Below are 23,589 nucleotides of genomic sequence, written 5' to 3' on the forward strand. Positions count from 1 at the left end.
TCCGGAAGGGCAGCAATGACAACTGGACACTGGCAGAAGTCAGTAAGGGTAAACATACTGGGGGAACATTGGTCCTACCACAGATGCAACCTCACCCCAAAATGCTCCCAGGTGCTCTGGCCTGCCCCTAACCCCTGGAAGGGGATCGGACAAAAGCATGGCGAGCCCCTGGATTCCTTTAATGGAATACCCTATCGCACATTGGGAGGGGCAGGTGTGACAACCTCTCCTCACCACACCTTGAACCAATGCCTAACTGCCAAACCTTACAAAGTTGTGACGATTTGCTGCGTGGCAGGTGAAACCCAAGTGGCACCAGCCAATCAGCCCCAAAAGCAGACAACCCACGACAACATAGCAAGTTCACAGCAAGACCCTAAATATAGGGAGGATGGGCGGGTGATCCGATGCACGAGGCGCTAAGAGGAAGCTCGACGCAACATGTAGTTCTCCTGGCTGCAAATTCTCTCAACCCCATTGGCCAGAATTACCCCAGCAACCGAGGAACCCAATCGGATTGTTGTGGCTATCCAAACGACTCCACCAACACAAACAGTGAGGCCAGTCTTGGTGATCTCACCGCAACATGTGCCCTCCATGATGGGGACACGATTTGTGAGTCCCCCTGCTTTCAGTGGGACTTTATTTTTCAGCAAGTGTGTGTGCGTATAGGATCGCAGCTTGTCTTACTCACGTCCACATGGAGCCAAAGGTTGTATTTATCGCAAATGTCCGCCATCTCCTGAATTGGGTCAAAGGCCCCATACACTGTTGTGCCAGCCGTTGCGTTCACATAAAGGGGAACATACCCCTATGAGGTAAGGCAGAGGATAAAGTTCATGAGGAAACATATATATTGGAAACAGAAGCTAACTTAAATTATTGCAACTGATTACAAGTTCTTTCATTAACTATTCTGCCATGCATATTTTTAACTGTCACATCTTCTTTCATTGGTTCCCCCAAAAGTCCATTTTAGGACTTGATGCAATCACCAGTGGATTATAAATTATTCCCATTGCTGGGGGCCTGGGGGGGGGGCAGTGGAGCTCCAGCAGCAAAGGGTTAGTATTGCCCTGTAAATTAGTTTATTATTTCTTCCTTAGCTTGTCTTACACTGTGTGGTATGCATTTATGTAGAAGACAAAATGTATGTTACTTATGTTCATCTGAATAGGAAATATATTCAGGTCCCCCCCCAAAAAAACAAACATCAGGGTTACCTTTTGTTTGGCTTCCAGAATTTTGGCTTCCAAATCAGCTGGTATTATTTTGCCTCTGCAGTCAACGTGAAAGACAAAAACAAAGAATATTATAAAACAAATGAATAAAGACCAAACAGAAGCAAACCCTAACCATAGTTTAATTAAATCAACTGATCTAATTAGTAACAACATTAGCATCTTGTTGCACAGTACAAAAAAAACAACTCAATACAGCTATTTTGCTATGGGAGCATACCTTTCGTTGCACTTTATTAAAATCACATTTTCTGTTCCAAAACCAAGCGCAGCTCCAGCTTTCTTTATTGAGTAGTGACTCTGCAAAAACAACAGCAACAAAAACATGTCAGCCCTTTTAGAAAGGAATGAAAGAAAATGTAGGAATGAAAGAAAATATAGTCAAATGGGTAAGTCAAGTTTAGTTGTGTAGTAGCAAAGGTTGCCAGCAGGAGATGCCCTCCCTGCTCATTGCAAGTGCCACACGCACAAAAGGCTGTTATTACACACCTTTCTGGGGCAGCTGCTTCCAGGCACAAACCAACCATTTATAGGAAGCAGTTTGAATGCAGAGGTAACAGTCAGTGGGAATGGTCAGGAATAAGTGCTGAAATAAGGGTCAGACATGGTTTAGGAGCACCATAGCAAGCTATAAGCTCTAAACATTTCAAGAAAAAGAAAAAGAAAAAGGAAGAGAAACAGCAACCCAAAACATTATTCCAACTGGGTTCCCCAGCTTGCTATGCAGAAAGGTAGGAGCATTGCCCAAATATTAAAAAGAGAGATACCAGGAATCAGATCTGTGGGGTGGGGTGGGGGTTTTATTCATTAAGTAACATTACTATGAATGCTTCAAAAAGGGGGAGGGGAAGTGTTAATTAGTTGAGGACATGGTAAGCTCTAAGACATATTAAGAGATATTTGGGGTGACTAAGCTTTGTGGATAACACGGTAACATCTTGTCTTCCTTACAGCCTCCTTGTCCCCAACACTGCCCTACAATCTGGTTTGAGGAAAATCTCTGTCAGAGTGCGGCAAGTGGTTTTGTCACAAGGAAACATTTGTAAGGGAGGGGATGTAAAACCCACCTCCATGTGGCAGCTGTGCCAGGCATATTGCCTCCAAAGTTAGCTTAATGACAGAGACGGAGTAGTTGGAGATCATTTTCTGTGACAGTTTTAGGGCCACCAAAATATGCAACGCTGACAGTGATGGAAAGGCGTCTTCCTTAGCCCCTCCCAAAAAAACCCAATTGCAGTAACAACAGTTAATTAAGCTTGTTGAGCTCACATGTTCTGAGGTAAAGAGGACCAGTTTAGGCACTGCAGCCATGCCTTTGGTTTTGACTTCTGGGAAATATTTGTAGCGGGCAGCCATGATGCTATACATATTGGATATAGCACCACCTGTAACAAGAGAACATGACAATAAATATCAGAAGAGAGATAGAGGGAGGGTGGGAGAAGTTTGATATTATGAATGGAGGCGGAAAAGCATAGCTGGTGAAACGTGCTACATATATTTCATACAGGCATGGCAGAATTTGGAGTTGTTTGTGGTCTGCCCTCAACCCCCTAAGTTAGCCTGTCGCCTTACTCTGCCCAATGGTAGGACCAATTGCATCCATGGTTCTTCTTTTTAATTGATCCTCTTAAAAATGGCCTAGCAGATAGTAACTGATGTTTTTAAACAAAGTAATAGCATACAGTTAAAAGCATACATGCTCAGCAGCTGGTTGTATTTTTCCAGCCTTAACCGACAACTTGGCATTGTGGGCAACATGTCAAAAATGGAACTTACCCGGTGAGAATATTCCATCTCCATCTTTATTTGACCATCCGATAATCTCTCTCATTTTTCGAAGCGTGATTTGTTCCATGAGGACAAAGACAGGTGCAATTTCGTATGTAAACCTGGGTACGTGAATAGACATTTGCAAAAAAATAAATTAATTAATTAAATGCCAATACCTGTTTCACAGGAATAAATATTAAAATGTTTATGCTTTCTGAAAAGATGCTATTGCTTTTACAACCTTTATGGGACTCAGCCTACAATCCTATGCCCACTTAATAAACCCCACTGAATTCAGTGTACCGTATATGCCTACTTCTGGGTAGACATGTACAGGACCGCATTTTCAGTTAACAACAGTCTGTTTAAAACATTCAAGAAATGGCAGGAGAATCCCGGTTGACAAAACAAGTGTGAATACTGGGACATTGAAACTCTGTAAGAGCTTAAAAACATTAGCAGGATTCACATAACGCCTGTAATTTAAATTAACAAAGGATAAAAATGAAGTACAGTACATATAACAAATTTAGATAAAGTAGTAATTAGAGGCAGTTAAAAGGGGAAGAACTTTGGAAACCAAGGGAGGGGTGGGAGGAAGTCCTGGGGTGCAGGGAACCCCATACATGTTTTGATATGACTATAGTTTTGTGAAATTAAGTGTATATGTCTGTGTGTATGTGTGTATAAAAAATTATGTTTTCTTTTTGAAAATTTGAAAAAAAAGAAACTCTCGGATTTATTAAGGTTGTCCTGGAAAGGACTGTGTAATGGGGTATATCAGAGTTTCTCTTGCCTCCTGATAAAAGCCACATTTGAAAAGAACATGCAACACTGACTCTACTTCTTTGTTATTTACTGGAGCTTTGTTTCATCTGCCCTCTACAAGTTTTGAGGCTCAGGCTTTAAAGCAGTCCAACTCTTGTATGTTCTCCCATGATTTAAACAATGTATGGCCCTTTAAATTGTAGGATAGGGTGTGTGTGTGTTTGTTTTTGCTGTGTATTTTTTGTGTTTTTATATTGTAAACTCTTCCTGTGATCCTTGGGTGAAGGATGGTACAGAAATTTAATAAACAGATGAATAAATATCAATTAATCTGTGTTTGACCATACATTTGTCTAGCTCACAGTTTACACATAAACAGTAAGGAGGAGACAGCAGCCACACCGAAGCAACCGTTTTTAAATTTTTGGCAGCAATTCCTTCATCCAGGCAGACTGACAAGAGTCTGTCATGACCTGGAATACAAAAGACCTGGGAGAAAGCTCTGAAGCTGAGAGAGTGAATTGACTATATATCCAAACCAGGCAGAATAGCTTTCAAACGAAGAGCAGCAGTGCGTCTAGGCATGCCAAATATAAATCGAAGAAAGTAGGACTGAAGTCGTCCTAGAGGGAGATTTAAAATATGGAAACCAGGCAGGTACTCCAAGCAGAATCTGGGCTGCAATTTCAGCTTTAAAAACACCAGAGGCCACTGGGATAGATCTGCTACCCTCTGCACAACGAACCAAACAATTGTGTTCACACTCTGCTCTGCATTGGCTCTTGGCAGATTCCCCTGTTGCTGCATCCGAGAGGCTCATGAAACGAAATGACCAAATTCTTTTATGAGACAACTTCATTGACTACAGTTTTCCAGGACTCAAGAGCATCTGACATGGTTTTGGGTGTACAGTGGTACCTCTACTTACAAATAACTCTACTTACGAATGTTTCTACTTACGAATGGAGCTCCGTCCGCCATCTTGGATGTGGTTTAGATAGGATTTTTTCTACTTACGAATTTTTAGTTAGGGTTGCTTCGACTTACGAATGTTTTCTCCCAATGCATTCCTATGGGATTCGAATTACATTTTTTTCGACTTACGAATGTGCGTTTGGAACGCATTAAATTCATAAGTAGAGGTACCACTGTATAAGGATTGCTGTGAGGATAAAAAGAGGCATGGGGGGGTTAGGGTTAGGGTTAGGGGGGGGGACGGGACACTGCATGTTTGCCAACTTGAGCTCCTTTAAGGAAAGGTGCAATATAAACATAATTAGAAAATGAAAATAAAACTGAAGGGGCAGTTCAAATCCCTGGGGCTTAATAAAGAACAATGCACCCATATCATCCCTGCTCCTCATATGGGCCTCTGCAGAAGGTGGGGGATGGGGGAAGCCTCTTCAATACACCACATCCTATGCTAGCATAGCAAAGAACCTTGAAATTTGCCGTCACATGACACCAACAGGGCTGGCTCAGAAATTCAGTGGCTCCTCTACCAATTCAGCTCTGAACCCTATTTTGGAGTGTGTGTGCTGGCTATCGCTACCAAGGACACTGCAGGCAGAAGCTTCTGCCCCCCCCAGCCATTTCAGAGGGTGCAATGGGGCAGGGGTCCCTCGCTGACAGAAGCTGGTGGGTCCAGGAAGGGATGGACAGAGGATTACTTGTCCAGCACAGTGCATTATGGATTGGGACTTCTCTGTTTAGCTATTTTTAAATATACTACTCTATGATTCTATGACTTCTATATATAAATAATTTATAAAAGTCTATTTAATCAATTAGATAAAGTTCCTTGAACACCCCCTACCCCCACAAGTATCCTTTAATTTGTTTTCCAAACTTTTAAAAATTACAGTGGTTTGTAGCATTTTTGTGATTACACCACTTAGCCTTAGCCATTATAACTATATTGCTGGTGAGGCTGCAAAGTGTTTTAGTTCAAAGAGTGTCTTATTCCTATTTAGAAAACATGTAGCCAGAATGCAGAGAGGCTGTGAAAACAGTAAACATCAGAAGGCTTCTCACAAATATAATTAGAAATATTGAACTTGAGCTTTAAGAAACACCAAAACCAATTATTTGTGTGGTTTTTTTCTGCATATACGCCCCAAGGACAACTAATTATACCGTACCAAACAATCAATACCTGTCAAGAGTAATTAAAAAGGATGATTTTCTAATTACCAATTACAGATAACAAGAGAGCAGTCCATGGCTTCATCCAGTTAATGGGAAGCAAGAATCAGTGCATGTTCCAATTAATGTATTTCTGCCCGTGTACTAAAATTTCAAAGCATGTTCTATTCTTCTATTTGAAGACAAAGAAAAGTCTAAAGCAAAATTACTATTTGCATCAAACAGAAAGTTGTTCCTTCATTAAAGTTCCAGGCAAAACTCTTCACTCCTCCACAATAAAGGAAATAAACCCAAAGAGAATTATAGCTAACTGCCACAATAAAATTTTTCTACTGCAGTGGTTAAGACCAGATTGTTGTTGTTGTTTAGTCGTTTAGTCGTGTCCGACTCTTCGTGACCCCATGGACCATAGCACGCCAGGCACTCCTGTCTTGCACTGCCTCCCGCAGTTTGGTCAAACTCATGTTCGTAGCTTCGAGAACACTCTCCAACCATTTCGTCCTCTGTCGTCCCCTTCTCCTAGTGCCCTCAATCTTTCCCAACATCAGGGTCTTTTCCAAGGAAAGACCAGATAGATAACTGCAATTTTTCTTGTAGCCCAATTGCATCAGTTCCAATAGCACAAGCTGCAGCGATTTGTGCCCAACAGCTAACTAACATGGCATCCCATGTCTCCTCCTCCTCCTTTGGCAACCACTCATAGCCGAGTAAGATTGTCTTTCATGAACACAGTCTTAACAGCGAGTCCATAAGTGACTGTGGAGGCCAATTCTGGATCCACACGTCCTTCCACAGCGGGGACATAGGTTTCTGGGTGGGAGTTGATCAAGGTGAGGGTTTGCCAAACATGCCTTCTTCTTAGCTTGCTTCTCCCTTTTGTCCTGAGTTTAAGTGTCTTCAAATCCCTTGACACCTTTGGTAAAGGCTGTTCTCCAATTGGAGTGCTCACAGGCCAGTGTTTCCCAGTTGTCGGTGTTTATACTACATTCTTTTAGATTTGCCTCGAGAGAGAGTCTTTAAACCTCTTTTGTTGACCACCAACATTACTCTTTCCATTTTTAAGTTCGAAATAGAGTAGTTGCTTTGGAAGACGATAATCAGGCATCCAAACAACATGACCAGTCCAACGAAATTGATGTTGAAGAATCTTTGCTTTGACACTGCTTCTTCCAGTGCACTGGAATTAGTTCACCTGTCTTCCCAAGTGATGTGTACATTTTTTTCAGAGATGCCGTTGATTGAATCTTTCAAGGAGTTGGAGATGGCATTTATAAGTGGTCCATGTTTCACAAACGTACATGTAGGGCATGTGTAGCTTTGTCTGGCTTGCCCCCCCTGTAAAAAAAACAACAACAAAAACCAAACCCCTTCTCCTGCTACACTGAGGCTGGCTTCATACATTGCAAAATGAATGTGGTTCCAAGGTGGCATAGTGGTTCAGGTATCAGACTGGGAGACCAGTGTTCAAATCCTCACTCAGTCATGAAGCTGAGTAGGTCCCTTGGGTCAGCCACCAACTATTGGCCTATCCTACATCACAGGGTTGTTGTGAGGATAATATGGAGACAGCTCCTTGGAGCAAAGGTGAGATATAGATACAAGCAAGCAAGCAAGTTGGCAATAAATAAATAAATAAATATAGAGTAAGTGTCTGTATATTGCATGTAACTATTAGTATATCTTGTTTTGCATATATGTGCAGGCAACAGGGACCCCTGACCAATTTTATGCACTCATAAGAGAAGCAAGGGAGAAAGAGAGATAAATAATTAGCACTTTTCCATGTTTCGGAAAATGCTGTACATATACAAAGTATTCCTATTTTAATATCTTATCATTAACCAATTAATCAAAATATTTAAACCCTGCCTTTCTCCCTTTACACATAGTACCTCCAGCACAGCCCACAATTATAACTGATACAATGAAACAATAGAAAACAGCATAAAAATAAAGAGAAAATTAAAATGACAGCAGATAAAAGAGCATAGAAGCCACGGGTAACATGAAACAAAGAGGAGAGAGAGGGGGGGTATAGTTTTGTTTTAGCATCTGAAAATCAGCAGGGAGAGAACTAAATGAACTGCCTAGGCTAGTGAGCTCTACTGACAAGGTGCTACCACCAAGAAGACCCTATTTCATGTGACTACTGGCCAGCAAGGACAAGTGATTCCAAACATAAGTTCTGGTCAACTGTAGCATTCTGTACCAGCTAAAATGTCTCAACAGAGTGTGTTGTTTCTGTTCGGCTTAGACGTGACCAAGTGTCTGGAATACCCATGGTCTTCATAATGAGTCGAGAATGTTTCTGGAGTCTTGTGAACAGTTGCATTCTAAAAGCAATACAGTAATTGGTTTAACTAATGCAGTGAAGGACTTTTAAATGGGTTTCTTTGGCTGAGATTGTCAAAATGTATTCTAAGGAAACACGAGCCAAGGGTTTGGTGCTGAGGATCGAACTTCCTTTCATCAGGGAATTCCTTGTACAAAGTCTTACTAAACGTGGTTTACTATTAGGTGTATTTTCTTTTCTTTCTTTTTTAAAATTTTTTTTATTAAGCATTTTATAACAAACAAAAAATACAGAAAATACCAAAAATACAAAGAACATCGTTACAACAACAAAAAACATCAATACAAACATAAACATAAACATATCATCTTTAATCAACTTTTTAAATCATTGTCTTTTTGGCTTCCCCAACTCCCCACTATCTGATTTTCATTTTGAATATCACTGTAGCAGTTTCTATTTCATCTCTTTTACTTCCTTCATACTATAATCTCCTTAGTTCCTCTTAATCTCATCTTTATATTTGCGTATCAATTTTTCAACCTTATAAACTCCTCTTATCTCCCTATTGCCTTAACTTCTGTATTTCCCTAGATATTCAGATTTTCAACTTTCAAAAGTAATTCCCTATATATATTTTAAACTTTCTCCAGTCTTCCTCCACTCTTTCCCCTGCTTGATCTCGGAGTCTTCCTGTCAGCTCTGCCAGTTCCATAAAGTCCAGCATTTTCATTTGCCATTCCTGTAAAGAGGGCAGTTCCTTCCCCCCCCCCAATATTTTGCAATTAAAATCCTCGCAGCTGTGGTGGCATACATAAACAGATTGACATCTTTTTTGGGAATTTCTTTCCCTACTATTCCAAGTAAAAGGGCCTCTGGTTTTTTCAGAAACGTATTTTTATATATCTTTTTCATTTCATTATAAATCATTTCCCAGAAGCCTTTTATCTTGGGGCATGTCCACCACATTCTTCTTCCCTTCCGGTATTTTGTGTCAAGTACATCGCATAGACTTTAAGTACCATCAGAGTGAGAAACAAAAGGTTTGGAATTTGTATATAATAAATTGACGAGAAGATGGCAATCCATAAACTACCTTAGGTAGCTAGTGTGCTAGGTATGCTACCCTACATAGTTTATGGATTCTGATCAAAACAAGGCAAGCAATCTTCACCTGTACAACATCCAAGATGTGAAATTTTCCAGGGATGGTACATTTATAGGCTGCATGTGCATTCATCAGCCAGCTGGGCCCCCGAAAAAGACAGCTACACAGCTTGAGTCATTAATTCGGGAGTCTATACCAAGGTCTGCTGAAGGCAGTGGGAGTTCTTCCATTGGCTTCAGTGCATTTTGGATTAGCGTATGAGTATCTGTAATGAATATCTGAGTATCTCCTGATCTTCAAACTACACACTACAGCGACTTCCCAAAAAGCCTCCATTATGATGATGATGACAGTGATCAACAGGTGCAAAAATAAAGTAAAATGATCCATTCAGATCCCCATTTCAACACTTGCTTTGATTTAATAAAATCAGGAAAATAAAAAGCTATCCATGATTTTTTAAAACTGGGCTAGTAAAAAAATTTCAGCTTATACCAGCTGCTATAAAACTTCAGATTCAAGCAATTTCTGTTTGTGAGTGTTTGTATATGGGGTTCCTTCAATTCTTTGAACCAAAAGTCCATGGAAGTTTTCATACCCCTGAACACTACACACCAGGGCTGCCACTATAAACAGTATAATTTTTCTAGGAAAAGAGGTGCCGGAACTCACCATGAATGCTTCCCATATTCTCATAAAATGGCAATGGTGCCCACTTGAGAAGTACCAGAACCGAGTTCCAGCAACTTCCAGCTGAAAGCTATATTGTATTGCATATAGCTAACAAGGGACGCGGGTGGCGCTGTGGTCTAAACCATTGAGCCTCTTGGGCTTGCCAGTCGGAAAGCCGGTGGTTCAAATCCACGCGATGGGGTAAGCTCCCATTACTCTGTCCCAGTTCCTGCCAACCTAGCTGTTCGAAAGCACGCCAGTGCAAGTAGATAAATAGTTACCGCTGCGGCTGGAAGGTAAATGGCATTTCTGTCACAGTAATCCGTGCGCCAGTAGCAGTTCAGTTATGCTGGCCACATGGCCCGGAAACCTCTCTGTGGACAAACGTCAGCTCCCTCGGCCTGAAATGATATGAGCGCCTCACCCCATAGTCACCTTTGACTGGACTTAACCAACCAGGGGGTCATTTACCCTTTACCTTTAAAAGTCAAGTGATCTAGGTTGTCACCAATATGTGGATGGAACCCAGCTCTCCCACTCCTTCTGAACAAATGTGAGACAATGGGTATTATGAATCAGTAGCAATAAGCTGAGATTCAACCCAGGCGAGGGAGAGTGAGTTCCATTGCACGACTGATTAGTGTTCAATCTGTTTGGTAGGTGTTGCACTTCACCGTAAATGACCAGTTTCATATAGGGTACACACTCCTTTTACGGTTGCTATATTTCTAAAAGTAAAAACCAGAACACCCCCAAAGTTGTTGAGCTTCTTTTTTACAAAAACACCAAAACAACAACAATGTGATTTTTCAATTGCCTAAGATCCAGAACAAGGCGCTGCCTTTTGGAAATCCCCCCCCCCCCGGATGTCAATTCTGTCTTTGAAATCCTGGTAATGTCTGGGAAAAATCTGGATGTATGGCAGCCCTATATTTGATCCAGCTCTTCCTAGAGGCATAGGTAGCCTCTGTGGCTTGGAGCAGTTCTCATCAGGTCAGGCAGATAAATTAGTCGGGACCCACTCTGGACAAAAATAGCCCTGCTACCGTTATCCATGTTCTGGCATTCTTTAGTTGGGATCATTGCAATGCATTGCATGTGAGACTACACCAAAGTACTGTATTAGGCCAGTATTTTGATGTCTGTATCGGCTTCCAGTCCATTTCCAGGCCTACTTCAAAGTGCTGGCATGAGCTTTTAAGGCCAAAATTGGCCTGGGGCAAGATTGCTTGAAGGACATACACCTCTCTGGACCTCAAGATCGTCTTCTGTGGTTGTTCTCTGGGTGCTTCCACTAAATGAGGGGTGGCAGGTGGCTGTGAGAGACAGGGCCTTCTCTGTGGTGGTTCTCTGGATGTGGAAAGCCCTTCCTTGGAGAGGTTTGCCTGGAAATGTCTTTATGGTCATTTTTACACTAGGTTTTTTCCATTTGAAAACATTCCAGTGCTTTGTAGAGCCATTGTATAGATGCCATGTTCTGCTGCTACTGATTTTACCCTGGTTTTATTTTGTGGCTGGTTTAGTTGTGTTGTTGGAGTTCACATTTATTATGCATGTTGATTTTTTTTTTACTTGTAAATTGCCCAGAGATTGTTTGTTATTGGGCAGTATATAACAAACAAGCAAGGAGTGACAGATGTTTAACTCTCCCATTGAAATCAACAGAGCATTAACAGTGGATGGTGCAAGTGGCAGAAAGTTTGCTTTTCCATTTGCAGGAAAAGCTCCTTCATGCATTGCCATTTTGCCCACAATGAACTTGCTTTTCCATCTGGTGAGATTTTTCAGCTGCTAATGAATGTAGTGATCGCTGCACACATCTAACGGCGTTCTGAAATAGAAACCTGCCTTTTGATCGCTGATGAGTATTTGGAGTCCTCTCATGTCACACTTTCTAAAGCCCATGCAAATCAATACACAATTTCAAACTGCCTCCAGGCATGTCTCACACCCGCTTTCCATCCCTTTCAGTAGGGAAGGAAAGAGGAGACATTTTGGTCTCGGGGACTGATACCAACAATCACCTTGAACTTCATTTTAACTTTCTTTCCTGCAACCTCCGTATCAATAAAGATAATTGCATTTCATAAAATGATGGAATCTAACGCTAGCTACAGTTGCAATTTCCTCCTCTGCTATGGAAAGTCCTTCTTTGCACTATGTTAAAGCATAACACAAAGACTAATAATTCAGCTGAGTATGTTATCACTCCACTTTCTGGTTCTTAATCCATTCTGCATCATTGAAGAGCATCTTACCAACTGCTTCTACAGGTGATTAAAACATAACCTTAAAATCTAGTTCTGGTCTCTCCTCACCTTCTGAACACATTTTTTTTTACATCAATTCCAGTGGAAGGTTTTGATTGTAACTCAACTTTAGCCCTCCTTTTAATACAAAAAATATGAAAGCGTGACTCCTCCAGATTTTCTGGTTATCTTTAAAACAAAACAAACAAAACAAACAAAACAAACAAAACAAACAAAACAAACAAAACAAACAAAAGAAAAGAAAGAAAAGAAAGAAACAAAAGAAACAAAAGAAACAAAAGAAACAAACAAAACAAACAAAACAAACAAAACAAACAACTAGCTTCAGGTTTGTAGCCAGCACGCCTTCTAATTCCAAGACTTCAAACAGGCGAATTTTTTTTAAAAAAATCTTTACCACTCCCAATAACTTTGAATATACTCAGGACAACTTCAAAGACAGACAGCAGTAAACCTTGAGCCAGGTTCAGATAAATGTTAATATGCCTACGTTCTGTATTAGTTTAATTTCTCATTCAGAATATGTGAAATGAACCTATCAAAGGAACCAGGAGAAATTTCTAAAAGTGGAGAAGATGGATCAGCTTTCCCCTGATTATCTCCCAAGATGGGGGTTAGCAGCAGCAGCAGCTGGAGTACTTATGCTACCTTTCCTAATGCATGCACAGCAAGCAGTTTCAACCTCCTATCCATTTGTTGTGAAGACAGGGCCGGCTCTAGGTAGAGTCCCGGTGGCGCGGGGCGCCAGGGTGCCGGGCCGGTAGGCAGGGCGCTGCGCGGCAAAGCTGCGCGGAAGCCATGCTGTGCCCTGCTGGGCGCCGGAGCAATCTCCGCCCCTCAGCGCCAGGGCGCGCGACCTGCTCGAGACTGCCCTGTGTGAAGATAAATAGATGATGCACCCAATGAATTTCTAGAACTATTTATTGTGGATATTTAACTCTGCTGCCTGTTTCCAACCCTCCACCTGCCAACCTCCCATAGATTTATCCACACCCTCCCCCCTAGATCAAGTAAAACAATACAAATATTTAACTAACTGACCAATCACGTCGGTTCTGCCCCCCCCCAAAGTCCTGCTCCCGTAACAAAAATCCTGGCTACACCCATGCCATAGAACAGCATGACCCCGCAAGTCCCTTAATTTTATTGATATGATCTAGGTGCCACAGTATCACAGAAGCTGAACCCCTAATTAATCTATCTACATACCCATACACACACCCTTAAATATCCTTTTGTCTACAGAGTCCAAACCCAAGAGGAGAAAAAAATAAACAGAGACAGTCTAACCCAGGCACCCCCAAACTTCGGCCCTCCAGATGTTTTAGACTACAATTCCCATCATCCCTGACCACTGGTCCTGTTAGCTAGGGATCATGGGAGTTGTAGGCCAAAACATCTGGCGGGCCACAGTTTGGGGATGCCTGGTCTAACCATTTCATCTGTTTTTGTTTTTAGCACACTGAAGTGATGCTCTATATTTGTTGGATTTCAATTCCTATCAGCCCCCAGCCCACAGAACATGGTCAGGGCTTATGGAATCTGTAGACCAACATCTACAGGACTTTGCCTTCTCACCATACAGCAGAGAGAAAAGTCCTAAGGTACTTACATGTTTGTATTAGCAGTAGACGTCAGCCACTCTCCAGCCAAGCCAATGATATCAAGCCCTGTAGAAAGCTGGTTGAAAAAGCGTGGGTGACCTAGAAAAACAAATGACACCATCTAAAGGAAACATGCATGTTATCTATGCATCTGCATTGCTTCTGGTTCTCTGAGGTTTCATATTCTTTTATCAGTAGCCCCCCCCCAAATGATTTTGCAAAATGTGTTGCATAAAGTTATGCTTTCAAACCAGAAATGCTACTTTTTGTTATTACTATTTACAATAAGGAAACATGTTTATAATTTAGGTAGGTGGGAAATGGGAAATGCCAATAATTAACTCCATGCATTCATCTACTCCTTTTCAGAGAAGTGTGTTAATCTAGAATGCATCAGAATTTGATTTATATGCATTAAAATGAAGTCTCAATAAATAGGGATGGATCTGTGAATCAGGTTGCTTATTGTATAGTAATTATTTCTTTACCTCTGCTCTTCTTTAAGACTGAAATCCCATACCCACTAATCTTGGAATGACCACTCCCCACATCAAATGGGGGGGGGGCTTTTGTGTGGTTGTGTGCAGCCCCCCCCCCGGATCCCAATGCGACTCCTGGTAGTTCGGGCTGGCCTCATATATTCAATGAAACTTACTTCCAAGTAGACATGCATAGGGTTGCATTTGTAGCCCTACAGGCAATGAATCACAAAGAGGTAGAAGCAACTCATTTTATATTTTGACTGCAGTTCTATAAATAGTTTAATTATTGTATATCTTCTATTACTAACGAATTCAAAAATATATCAGGTACCTGTTATAGCACCCCTTCCCTCTAGCGTCCTATTAAAGGTAAAGGGACCCCTGACCATTAGGTCCAGTCGTGACCGACTCTGGGGTTGCGCGCTCATCTCGCATTATTGGCCGTGGGAGCTGGCGTACAGCTTCCAGGTCATGTGGCCAGCATGACAAAGCCGCTTCTGGCAAACCAGAGCAGCACATGGAAATGCTGTTTACCTTCCCGCTGTAGCGGTTTTATCTACTTGCATTTTGACATGCTTTCGAACTGCTAGGTTGGCAGGAGCTGGGACCAAGCAACGGGAGCTCACCCCGTCACAGGGATTCAAACCGCCGACCTTCTGATCAGCAAGCCCTAGGCTCAGTGGCTTAACACACAACGCCACCTGGGTCCCTGGGTCTGTGAGTGTCCTATTAGGAAAACATAATTTCAAGACCTTCCATTCTGGATGGCTGATTGCATATTTATTTAGCAGCTGGTTAAAAGACTGCCAACCCCTTTGTTATAGCCAGATCATGGAAGCAAAGAAGCCTGTGATCCTGACCCACAATTTAAGGAGTATCTTTTGTTTCCTATTTTCAACCAACGAGCTTTATTCAAGTGACCTTCAGAAAGAAAATTAGTTTTTAAAAAGCATCGGTTTTTTGAGAGTGAGAGACAGAAGGTAATTCAGAAAACGTACTTCATGCAAAACCATGCTGACAACCTAATGGCTTGTTCTGACACAAGTTCATAAAGCTGCCTGGTGCCCAGTAGCAGAGAGAACACTGTCAGATCATATTAGGACTCACATTAAGGTTTGATGCACACACTCAAAAGGCCCTAGAAAAATCTAAATCTAATCACTGAACTATTTTTCATGGCTTCAGTGAAAACAGGTATTCGGCGGCTACATTATCCCCTCCCTACTAGCAAGACTTGACCCAAACCTGTTCATTCTGTAAGTATTGCAAAATTAAATCCTGTGATTAAAACTGTGATTTAAAATATATATATGAACAACTGGATTTAACTAGCAAGACATAATGTCTGCTCCAAGGAAATCCACATCTGGAGGTAGTCCAGGATGATTTGATGCCCAAGGTTGGAAATCCAAATGGTGTCACGCCATGACGGCAGAAAAGAAAATATGAAAGTAGAAAACTAGCAGCAGGCATGCCCTGAACCCAGCACTCTCCTCCCCACAAATCTGATCGCCTGAGTCACTTGACTTTAAATATGACCTTTGAACTGAGGGTGGCAGGGATGTCTGACCGGCACTTATAGAAACACAACAGTTGTCTTTTCAACAACCTGTTATGAAAGCATGGGTGTAGGCAGGGGGGGCAGGAGGGGGCAATTGCCCCCCCTAGAAGCAGGGCCACTGGCCAGCCTGCCCCACTGCCCGCCCGGTGCCGTCTCCCTTCTCCCTGGCTGGCTGTGGGGCGGGCGGCGGGAAAGCACCAGAGCCGCGCAAAGCGTTTGGCTGGCTTTCCCTCCCTCCGCCCCACAGCCAGCAAGGGAGAAGGGAGACCTCCCTTCTAGCCGGCTGGCTGTGGGGCGGGCGGAGGGAAAGCCAGGCAACCGCTTTGCGCGGCTCTGGGGCTTTCCCTCCACCTGCCCCAGCGATTGCAGAGGGGGAGGAGGGGATCGGAGCAGCCCGATTTCAGGCTGATCCTGGCTCCCCCTCGTCCCTTCCGATCGTGGAGGGGGAGGAGGGAGTCGGAGCAGCCCGATTTTGGGCTGATCCTGGCTCCCCCTCGTCCGTTCCTATCGCGGAGGGGGAGGAGGGAGTCGGAGCAGCCCGATTTCGGGCTGATCCTGGCTCCCCCTCGTCCGTTCCTATCGCGGAGGGGGAGGAGGGAGTCGGAGCAGCCCGATTTCGGGCTGATCCTGGCTCCCCCTCGTCCGTTCCTATCGCGGAGGGGGAGGAGGGAGTCGGAGCAGCCCGATTTCGGGCTGCTCCGATGTGGCCCCGCCCCCGCCCCTTGGCCCCGCCCCTTGCTCCCCGCCCCTTGCCCCCCTGATTTTCATCCTGGCTACGCCCCTGTATGAAAGCAAAGCACAAGGTCCCAATTCAACTAAAGTTAGTCACACATAACCAGGGCATTTTTCAGCCAGAACTTACCGGAACTCAGTTCCGGCACCTCTCAGGTGTGCGCCATTGCCATTATAAGAGAACAAGGGAAGTGTTCGTGGTGAGTTCTGGCACCTCTTTTTCTAGAAAAATAGCACTGCACATCACTTCCACTGCAACCAACTGGACTCAGTTAGTCACAACTAATCTATCCTACAGGCCCAAGTGCTTGCTGTGAGCATGGGCGTACCCAGCATAGGGCAGGGGGGGCAGCTGCCCCCCAGAAGCAATTTTTTAAAAAAATGGTTATAAAGTGATGAAAGAAACAAAATTAGGTAGGGCAATGGGGAATAATCAGTTGTTTACCACACTGAAATGGTGTAAAAACCAAGTTCTGCGTCACTGTACTGAGCCGCTAGTTGATCAGTATTTTAGTTGACCATGTCTTGCCCCCCCCCCCAGTTTTGATCCTGGGTATGCCCCTGGCTGTGAGTTAAAGTATTCTAGGAACCTTGCTGAACAGAACTGTTGTGTGTGATGGAAAACTCGTTTCAGTATCTGTGACAAAACAACTTTTCCATTTGAACATGTGGCCCTCCCTATGTTCTTGGACAACTCCCATAATCCCTGCCTGTTGCTCAACAGCATATGAAAGGCCACACAAGTTAGCTTTACACACTCTTCCCTAGGAGTTAAGCCCCATTGAATACAGTGTGGATTAATTCCGAGTAAACATGTGTTAGTGAAAGCAGTGGACCACGTAGTATTGTTTTTAAAGGTCCATGATCTCTCCTTGATCTCTCCCGTGACAGAAAAGACTAATGATTTTAAATTATGGAAGTATTGATTTTGACTTAAATATTAGGAAATAGTTTCCATCTGCAATGGGGACAAGCCATGGAGGGAGACTGTGGGATGTTCTTTCACGAAGGTAAGTCAAGTAACGTTTGGATAACCATCTTTCTGGGATTTATGTGTATTTATACAGAATGCAGTATGAAGCTGTATTACATCTGGTAACTGCTCAGCTGCAAATACCCAGGTCTTAAAGGAGTAACAGCATGGAGAGTGTGAAATGCCAATCTAGCCATAGCAGCATTCTATGTAAGGCAATGGATAGGACTACCATGATATGCTGCACCTACCCATTTTAGCACCCAACTATCAAATATTATTTGATCCAATGGGAGCTGGTACATCCTTCAAAATGAGAGGTGAATGAGCTGCCTCGTGTGATGTTCTGTTTCAGTGCTGAGTAGCATCATATGTGTTGACAGTGGCTGATTTCAGCCTAGGGATTCTGGCACGCTCTGCTGTCATTGCACTGTGTCCCCATATGTCATAATATCCAGGATAAGGCACATGAGACTACTGCCATCTCACCAGACCAGGTCTGGGTCTGGTTATTACTTGAACAGACCTCTCGAGAACCAAGAATATACCACCGTGGGTTCCATGATGGAAGAAAGCAGGTTATAAATGAAAAAGTAATAAATACTGGAGCAGAGTATGGTGGCTGTTGCCCCTTTTCTGACACCTATTCTGTGATAAAAAGTAGTTTCCAGCTCAAAAATGACTTTTGCTTCCTTGCTCCACTGCTCTTAATAAAGAGTTATAAGTGCTTAGGACAATCTACTCATGCTAAGTGCAGGGCATAGAAACATCATTTTGCCCCATTCTTTCCTGAACAAGATTCCCAAGGAAGAACTTTGAACAACCGGCTTTTAAAAATAAATTAAAAGTTGATGCCCAGGCTAACTGCAAGCCTCTACCTGAGCCAGACTGTAAAGGGGTCAGGGCACCCCAAGGGAGCCCCTGAGATTTCGCTCCAGCCAGAGTTCCTTCATACTGCACCCCAACAGGACTCCCTCCCCCAGCTCTAGCTTCTTTGTGCTTGTCATTGGGACATCAGAAACAAAAATGACAATGAGTCCAACAGTAGCTCATATCTAATGGCACAGCCCTCTTCTTGATGCATCACCTTAAGTATGATTAAGATCAAGGCTTTACCAAGAAGCATGGGGTAGCCTGGCTCACTACACAAACCCTCAGCTGCTTCCTGGAAGCTGCTGGTGTAACTGCTTCATGCCCCCCCCACTGGTCTCCTGGACAGCTCACCTGCTATTCAGCACCAGAACTTCTTTGTGAAACTTTGCTGACTCTGCTGGACAGCTCCCCTGCGAGATTTAAAACATTTCAGGCACACTCACACACCCCTTCTTGAAAATTACATGTAAATTGGCTTGAGAAACTACAACTAATCCAGAATGCGGCAGCTAGACTGGTGACTGGGAGCGGCCGCCGAGACCACATAACACCGGTCTTGAAAGATCTACATTGGCTCCCAGTACATTTCAGAGCACAGTTCAAAGTGTTGGTGCTGACCTTTAAAGCCCTAAATGGCGTCAGTCCAGTATACCTGAAGGAGAGTCTCCACCCCCATCGTTCTGCCCGGACACTGAGGTCCAGCGCCGAGGGCCTTCTAGCAGTTCCCTCGCTATGAGAAGCCAAGTTGCAGGGAACTAGGCAGAGGGCCTTCTCGGTGGTGGCGCCTGCCCTGTGGAACGCCCTCCCAACAGATGTCAAAGAGGAATACAGCTACCAGACTTTTAGAAGACATCTGAAGGCAGCCCTGTTTATAGGGAGGCTTTTAATGTTTAATAGATTATTTTATTTCATTTTTCTGTTGGAAGCCGCCCAGAGTGGCTGGGGAAACCCAGCCAGATGGCTGGGGTATAAATAAATTATTATTATTATTATTAGAAAACCTCATACTCACAAATGAAGGGGGGAAGATTACATTTGATACCTTTATCAGAAAAGACCTGGAAACCGGAGACTCCCCTTGCCCGATGAGTTATCAGAAGGGCGGCCAGGTATTAATGATCCCAAGAAACCAAATTCTCTCCCTTTCCTTTCTTTGCTTTTTGGCATTAAATGCCTTGGGAACATAAAGAAGAAAAACTGCAAATTCAGTGTCATTTATGCCCTCATTTACCTAATGATATCGTTCCCCCGAGATACACGCCGCTTGCATTTCATCAAGTGAAAGGGATTACGACTTTCCAAATGTGCTTGTCCGCGCTGTCTACACCCAATGCTACAAAAATGCCCACCTGAGTGACAAACCGAACTGCCAACAGTCTGCCTACTGTAGGCAACAAGGCAAGAGTCACTTCGAAAGGGAGGACTCTATATGTGGGGGGGGGAGGGAGAGAGGGAGAGAGAGATTCAGGCCCCATGCACAGGAAAGCAGAGGCTTGCAGTCTGATCCTATAGGGAAGCCGTATTGCCATGGTGGGCAGGTTTCCTTAGTCTGACAGCTAGGGCAGTGGGGTGTGGAGCCAAATTCACAGGCAAATTTGAAAGCCTGCTTCTTGCATATATTCAAGTTAAGCTGCAGGGGGGAAGCAGTGCATTTTAAAAGCATTTGCCACTGCTGCTTTTGAGATGCTTCATAATATCCCCAGATATATAGACATTCCTGGAAAATAACATAGTCAGAGATATAAGGGGGGGCTTATATCCTCCTCCTCCTCCTCTCTCTGTAGTGCTCCTGTCAGAAGCCAGTTCCTCTGAGTTCAGAAGGAATTGTTCCCAGGAAAGTGTGCCAGCTAGAATCACAACCAGGCCCAGCCAACCTATGAGGCAAGGTGAAGTGACCGTCTCGGGTGGCAAGATCTACAGGGGCAGCAGATCCAGCCAATGTAGATCTTTATTTCTCCCTTGTGGTTTACCCCAGGGACCAAAACGTCTTGGGCTGACCCTGATCACAGCCATTGCACGCTTATCAAAGTCCACATGTGTTCAGAAACAACTGCTTGGTCCAGACCACCTCTCTCCAGCTCACTCACACCCCAATCTTTAACACTTTTCTGGGGAATAGGCCTCATGCAAACCAGGAAGAAAGGCATCAAAATTAAGTTCACTCAGTATGAGAGCATAAGACTCTCTTTCTTTCCTTTTTGGAAGTATGTGGGATATGAAAAGTGTTTTTCTTTTTCTTTTCTTTTTTGACGTTTATATTTGACATTTCTTCCATGATGGAACTAAAGGTGGTATATATTTGGCTCCCCAGTGGTCTCTCATCAGGGCACTAGCCAGACCCAAATGCGCTTGGCTTCAGCCAAGATGCCACAACCTGTGTGCCTTCAGACTCTGGCCTGGCAGAAGCCTTGCCCACATACCCCTCTCTTCTGGACAGAGCTCTCACCTGTCCTGACTCCGTATTTCAATGTGTCCCTGCAGTCCACCAGGATCTGCTCGAGTGACTCTGGGTTGTCAGAGAGCTCAAGGTTGAAGCCTTCCATGCCCTCCAGGAGCTGGTGCGGGTGGTGGAAGTCCAGGACTTTGGTGGACCTGTCAAAGGTCTTCCTCACGTATGTCAGGAGAATGTCCACCACCTCCAGGAGGAACTGCACGGTCTGCTCCTCACCATTCTTAGCTGGAAGCAAATCTGAGGAAGGGACCGATAAAAAACAACAACAACAACAGCCCTGTTAAGGCAGGCCAACAAGAGGGTGTGTGATATCTCCCCCCCCCATGACATCCTCTTTTGCCAAGCTACTCTCAAGTGCATGTTTATTGACTGAGTACAATTGTAATCCTGGTTTTCCTTCAGGGAGCTCAAGGAAGTACACAGACTCTTAACCAGTCACCCGCACTATCTTCAAAATAACCCAGTGAGAAAGGTTAGACAGAGAGACGGAATGAGTGGACCCATGTTGCACCTCAAGCTTTTTGACCAAGTATGACTTTGAACCTGGGTCTCCCGGTGGCCAACACTCTTTTTGTCATGTTTTTGTTTATTTTTGGATCAGCAAAATGACACAGCTAACAAGAAACAGTGCAACATGTTGCTGATCAACCCTCTTAAATGCTACACCACACTATCTTTCGCTACACATTGGTTAATCCAGAATAGCTACCACTAGCATATCAATATGCAAATTTAAGACCACTAAAGCCCTTTGCCCTCTCTGTGCTCAAGAACAGGGTAACCAAACAGGAAATTGGATGGAATTTCTGCATTCTTTTAATGCATGCTTTGGGGAGATGTGGATAGTCTGGTCCGTGTTAGTACATACACATGTAAAAACTGGATGTGGTTCTCTGGATTATTTCCCCCCAGAAAACAAGAGGGCCCTTGTCCCCATACTCACTCTCCTCATCACTGCATCTAGGGATGGTATCTTCAACCTATTTAGAGCCAGGGCCCACTTAATCCCAGGGTTGTAGGTTCAAGCCCCCATGTACAGTGAAATCTTTCTGCATTGCAGGGAGTTGGAATAGGTCACCGTCATGGTCCCTTCCAACTCTACAAGTCTGGAATTCTAGGAAGATGCACTATAATAAGTCGGACCATTTGTCCAGCTAACACCAGTATTGTGGGCACTGACTGGCACTGGTTTTGCAAAAGAAAGAAAAAAGTAACTTGCTGGATCTTGCCTGCCACACAACTATAAAAGGCACTAGATCCCTAGTTGAAAAGCAGTTGGGACACCTGTCTCAAGGCCCCCTTCCCCAGGAAGGTAGCCCTTTAACTGGAGAAATGTAAGAAGTGTAGGGAAGAAAAGGATTCCATCTCAATTCTCAGAAAGGTTGGTGAACCCTGATTTAATGTTTTTTAAAACAAAAAAAAGGGGTGGTGTGAACCAAAACACACACAACTCTGCCTGCTTTATATGACCTGGGACTATGAAGAACTATGCAAAGCAACATTGTGTGGCATCTTAAAAACTAACAGATTTACTATGGCATAAAATTTCATGAAACCAGAGCCTGCTTGGTCTGAGGCATGAAGTGTTATCTTCAGTCTGTCAGTTTATATTATATATTATATTATCTGTTGGGGAGGTGGCGACGGAGGATGATGAGGCCACTTGCTGAATTTCTGCTTCTAAGCAAGCTATTAAAAAATACAGGGACCCAGTCAGAATAGTTACACAGGCTGTTGCTCCTGTTGAACTCTGGCCCCACTGTTTTCAATATTTCCTTCCATACTCAAGAACAGAACAAAGATATGTGTCTGATGGTAGAGGTTGAAGCCCACAAAGCCTTGTGCTGTGACAAATCTATTAGTCTTCGAGGTGCTTCAAGGCTTCTTTTTGTTTTGCGACAACAAACTAACACAATTGTCTCTCTGAAGAGCAAGTGTCTTCGAGCATGTACAGAGTGCCTTTCCTGCATCACTGGGTAACTATAAACTATCCCTTTGTGTGTTGGTGGTTTGGGGGCAAGGCTGACTTCCAGGAAGGTCCGTGCCTCTCAATGTTAGAAATTAATGAGCATTTTTTTATCACAATATCCCCCCCCAAAAGCCGCCACTCATTCAACTACATTTATCTTACATTTGGGGTGCATTAACAGCTTGCTATATGTTTTATAACTATGGAAACCATCCACAAGCATGAATATAACTAGCTTTAGTGCATCTTTTTTTATATATAGTAGTTGAAGGCTCCTACTGTGTGGATTCAGATCTGTTGATTGCAGTGTGTGTGTGTGTTTCTGAAATTCATAAATTTAACTCCACATGGCAAGCGATCTGAAACAGTCTTGAATAATTAATGTCTACACCTTTTCAGTGTACATGTAGAATCACAATTGTGGTCCTTCAGCATCATCTGACCTACCTAAATGGTAGTTATTGTGGGCAGCAGCTTCTTGGACACCGAAAGCACATTGCCTGCTGGAGTCAGAGGCTACAGTATGACTGGCTGAGTTTGCCCTTTTTTAAGTCCCTAGGGCCCCAATAAAGGGAGAGGAGTACAGGAGAAGTGGATTGGAGGTAGAGAGGCTCAAAAGATCACCTCCAGCCCTTGATTTTACATAAGTTGCTCTGTAGGAGCTCTCCTTGGT

General features: G+C 43.5%; 1 protein-coding gene across 2 annotated transcripts in view; it reads right to left on the minus strand.

The window, feature by feature from the left end:
* GAD1 (glutamate decarboxylase 1) overlaps window positions 1-23,589 on the minus strand; it is a 57,339-nt gene that overhangs the window by 12,457 nt on the left and 21,293 nt on the right. For both annotated transcript variants that reach the window (XM_035135577.2, XM_035135569.2), the window contains exons 5-11: window positions 20,942-21,184; window positions 13,883-13,973; window positions 3,021-3,133; window positions 2,511-2,626; window positions 1,462-1,541; window positions 1,224-1,278; window positions 695-811 (exon numbers count right to left, since the gene is read on the minus strand). In XM_035135577.2, the coding sequence (XP_034991468.1) occupies window positions 695-811; window positions 1,224-1,278; window positions 1,462-1,541; window positions 2,511-2,626; window positions 3,021-3,133; window positions 13,883-13,973; window positions 20,942-21,184 (815 nt within the window). The remainder of the gene's footprint in view (window positions 1-694; window positions 812-1,223; window positions 1,279-1,461; window positions 1,542-2,510; window positions 2,627-3,020; window positions 3,134-13,882; window positions 13,974-20,941; window positions 21,185-23,589) is intronic.

This window comes from Zootoca vivipara, chromosome 1 (assembly GCF_963506605.1).
Source record: "Zootoca vivipara chromosome 1, rZooViv1.1, whole genome shotgun sequence".
NCBI lineage: Eukaryota > Metazoa > Chordata > Lepidosauria > Squamata > Lacertidae > Zootoca > Zootoca vivipara.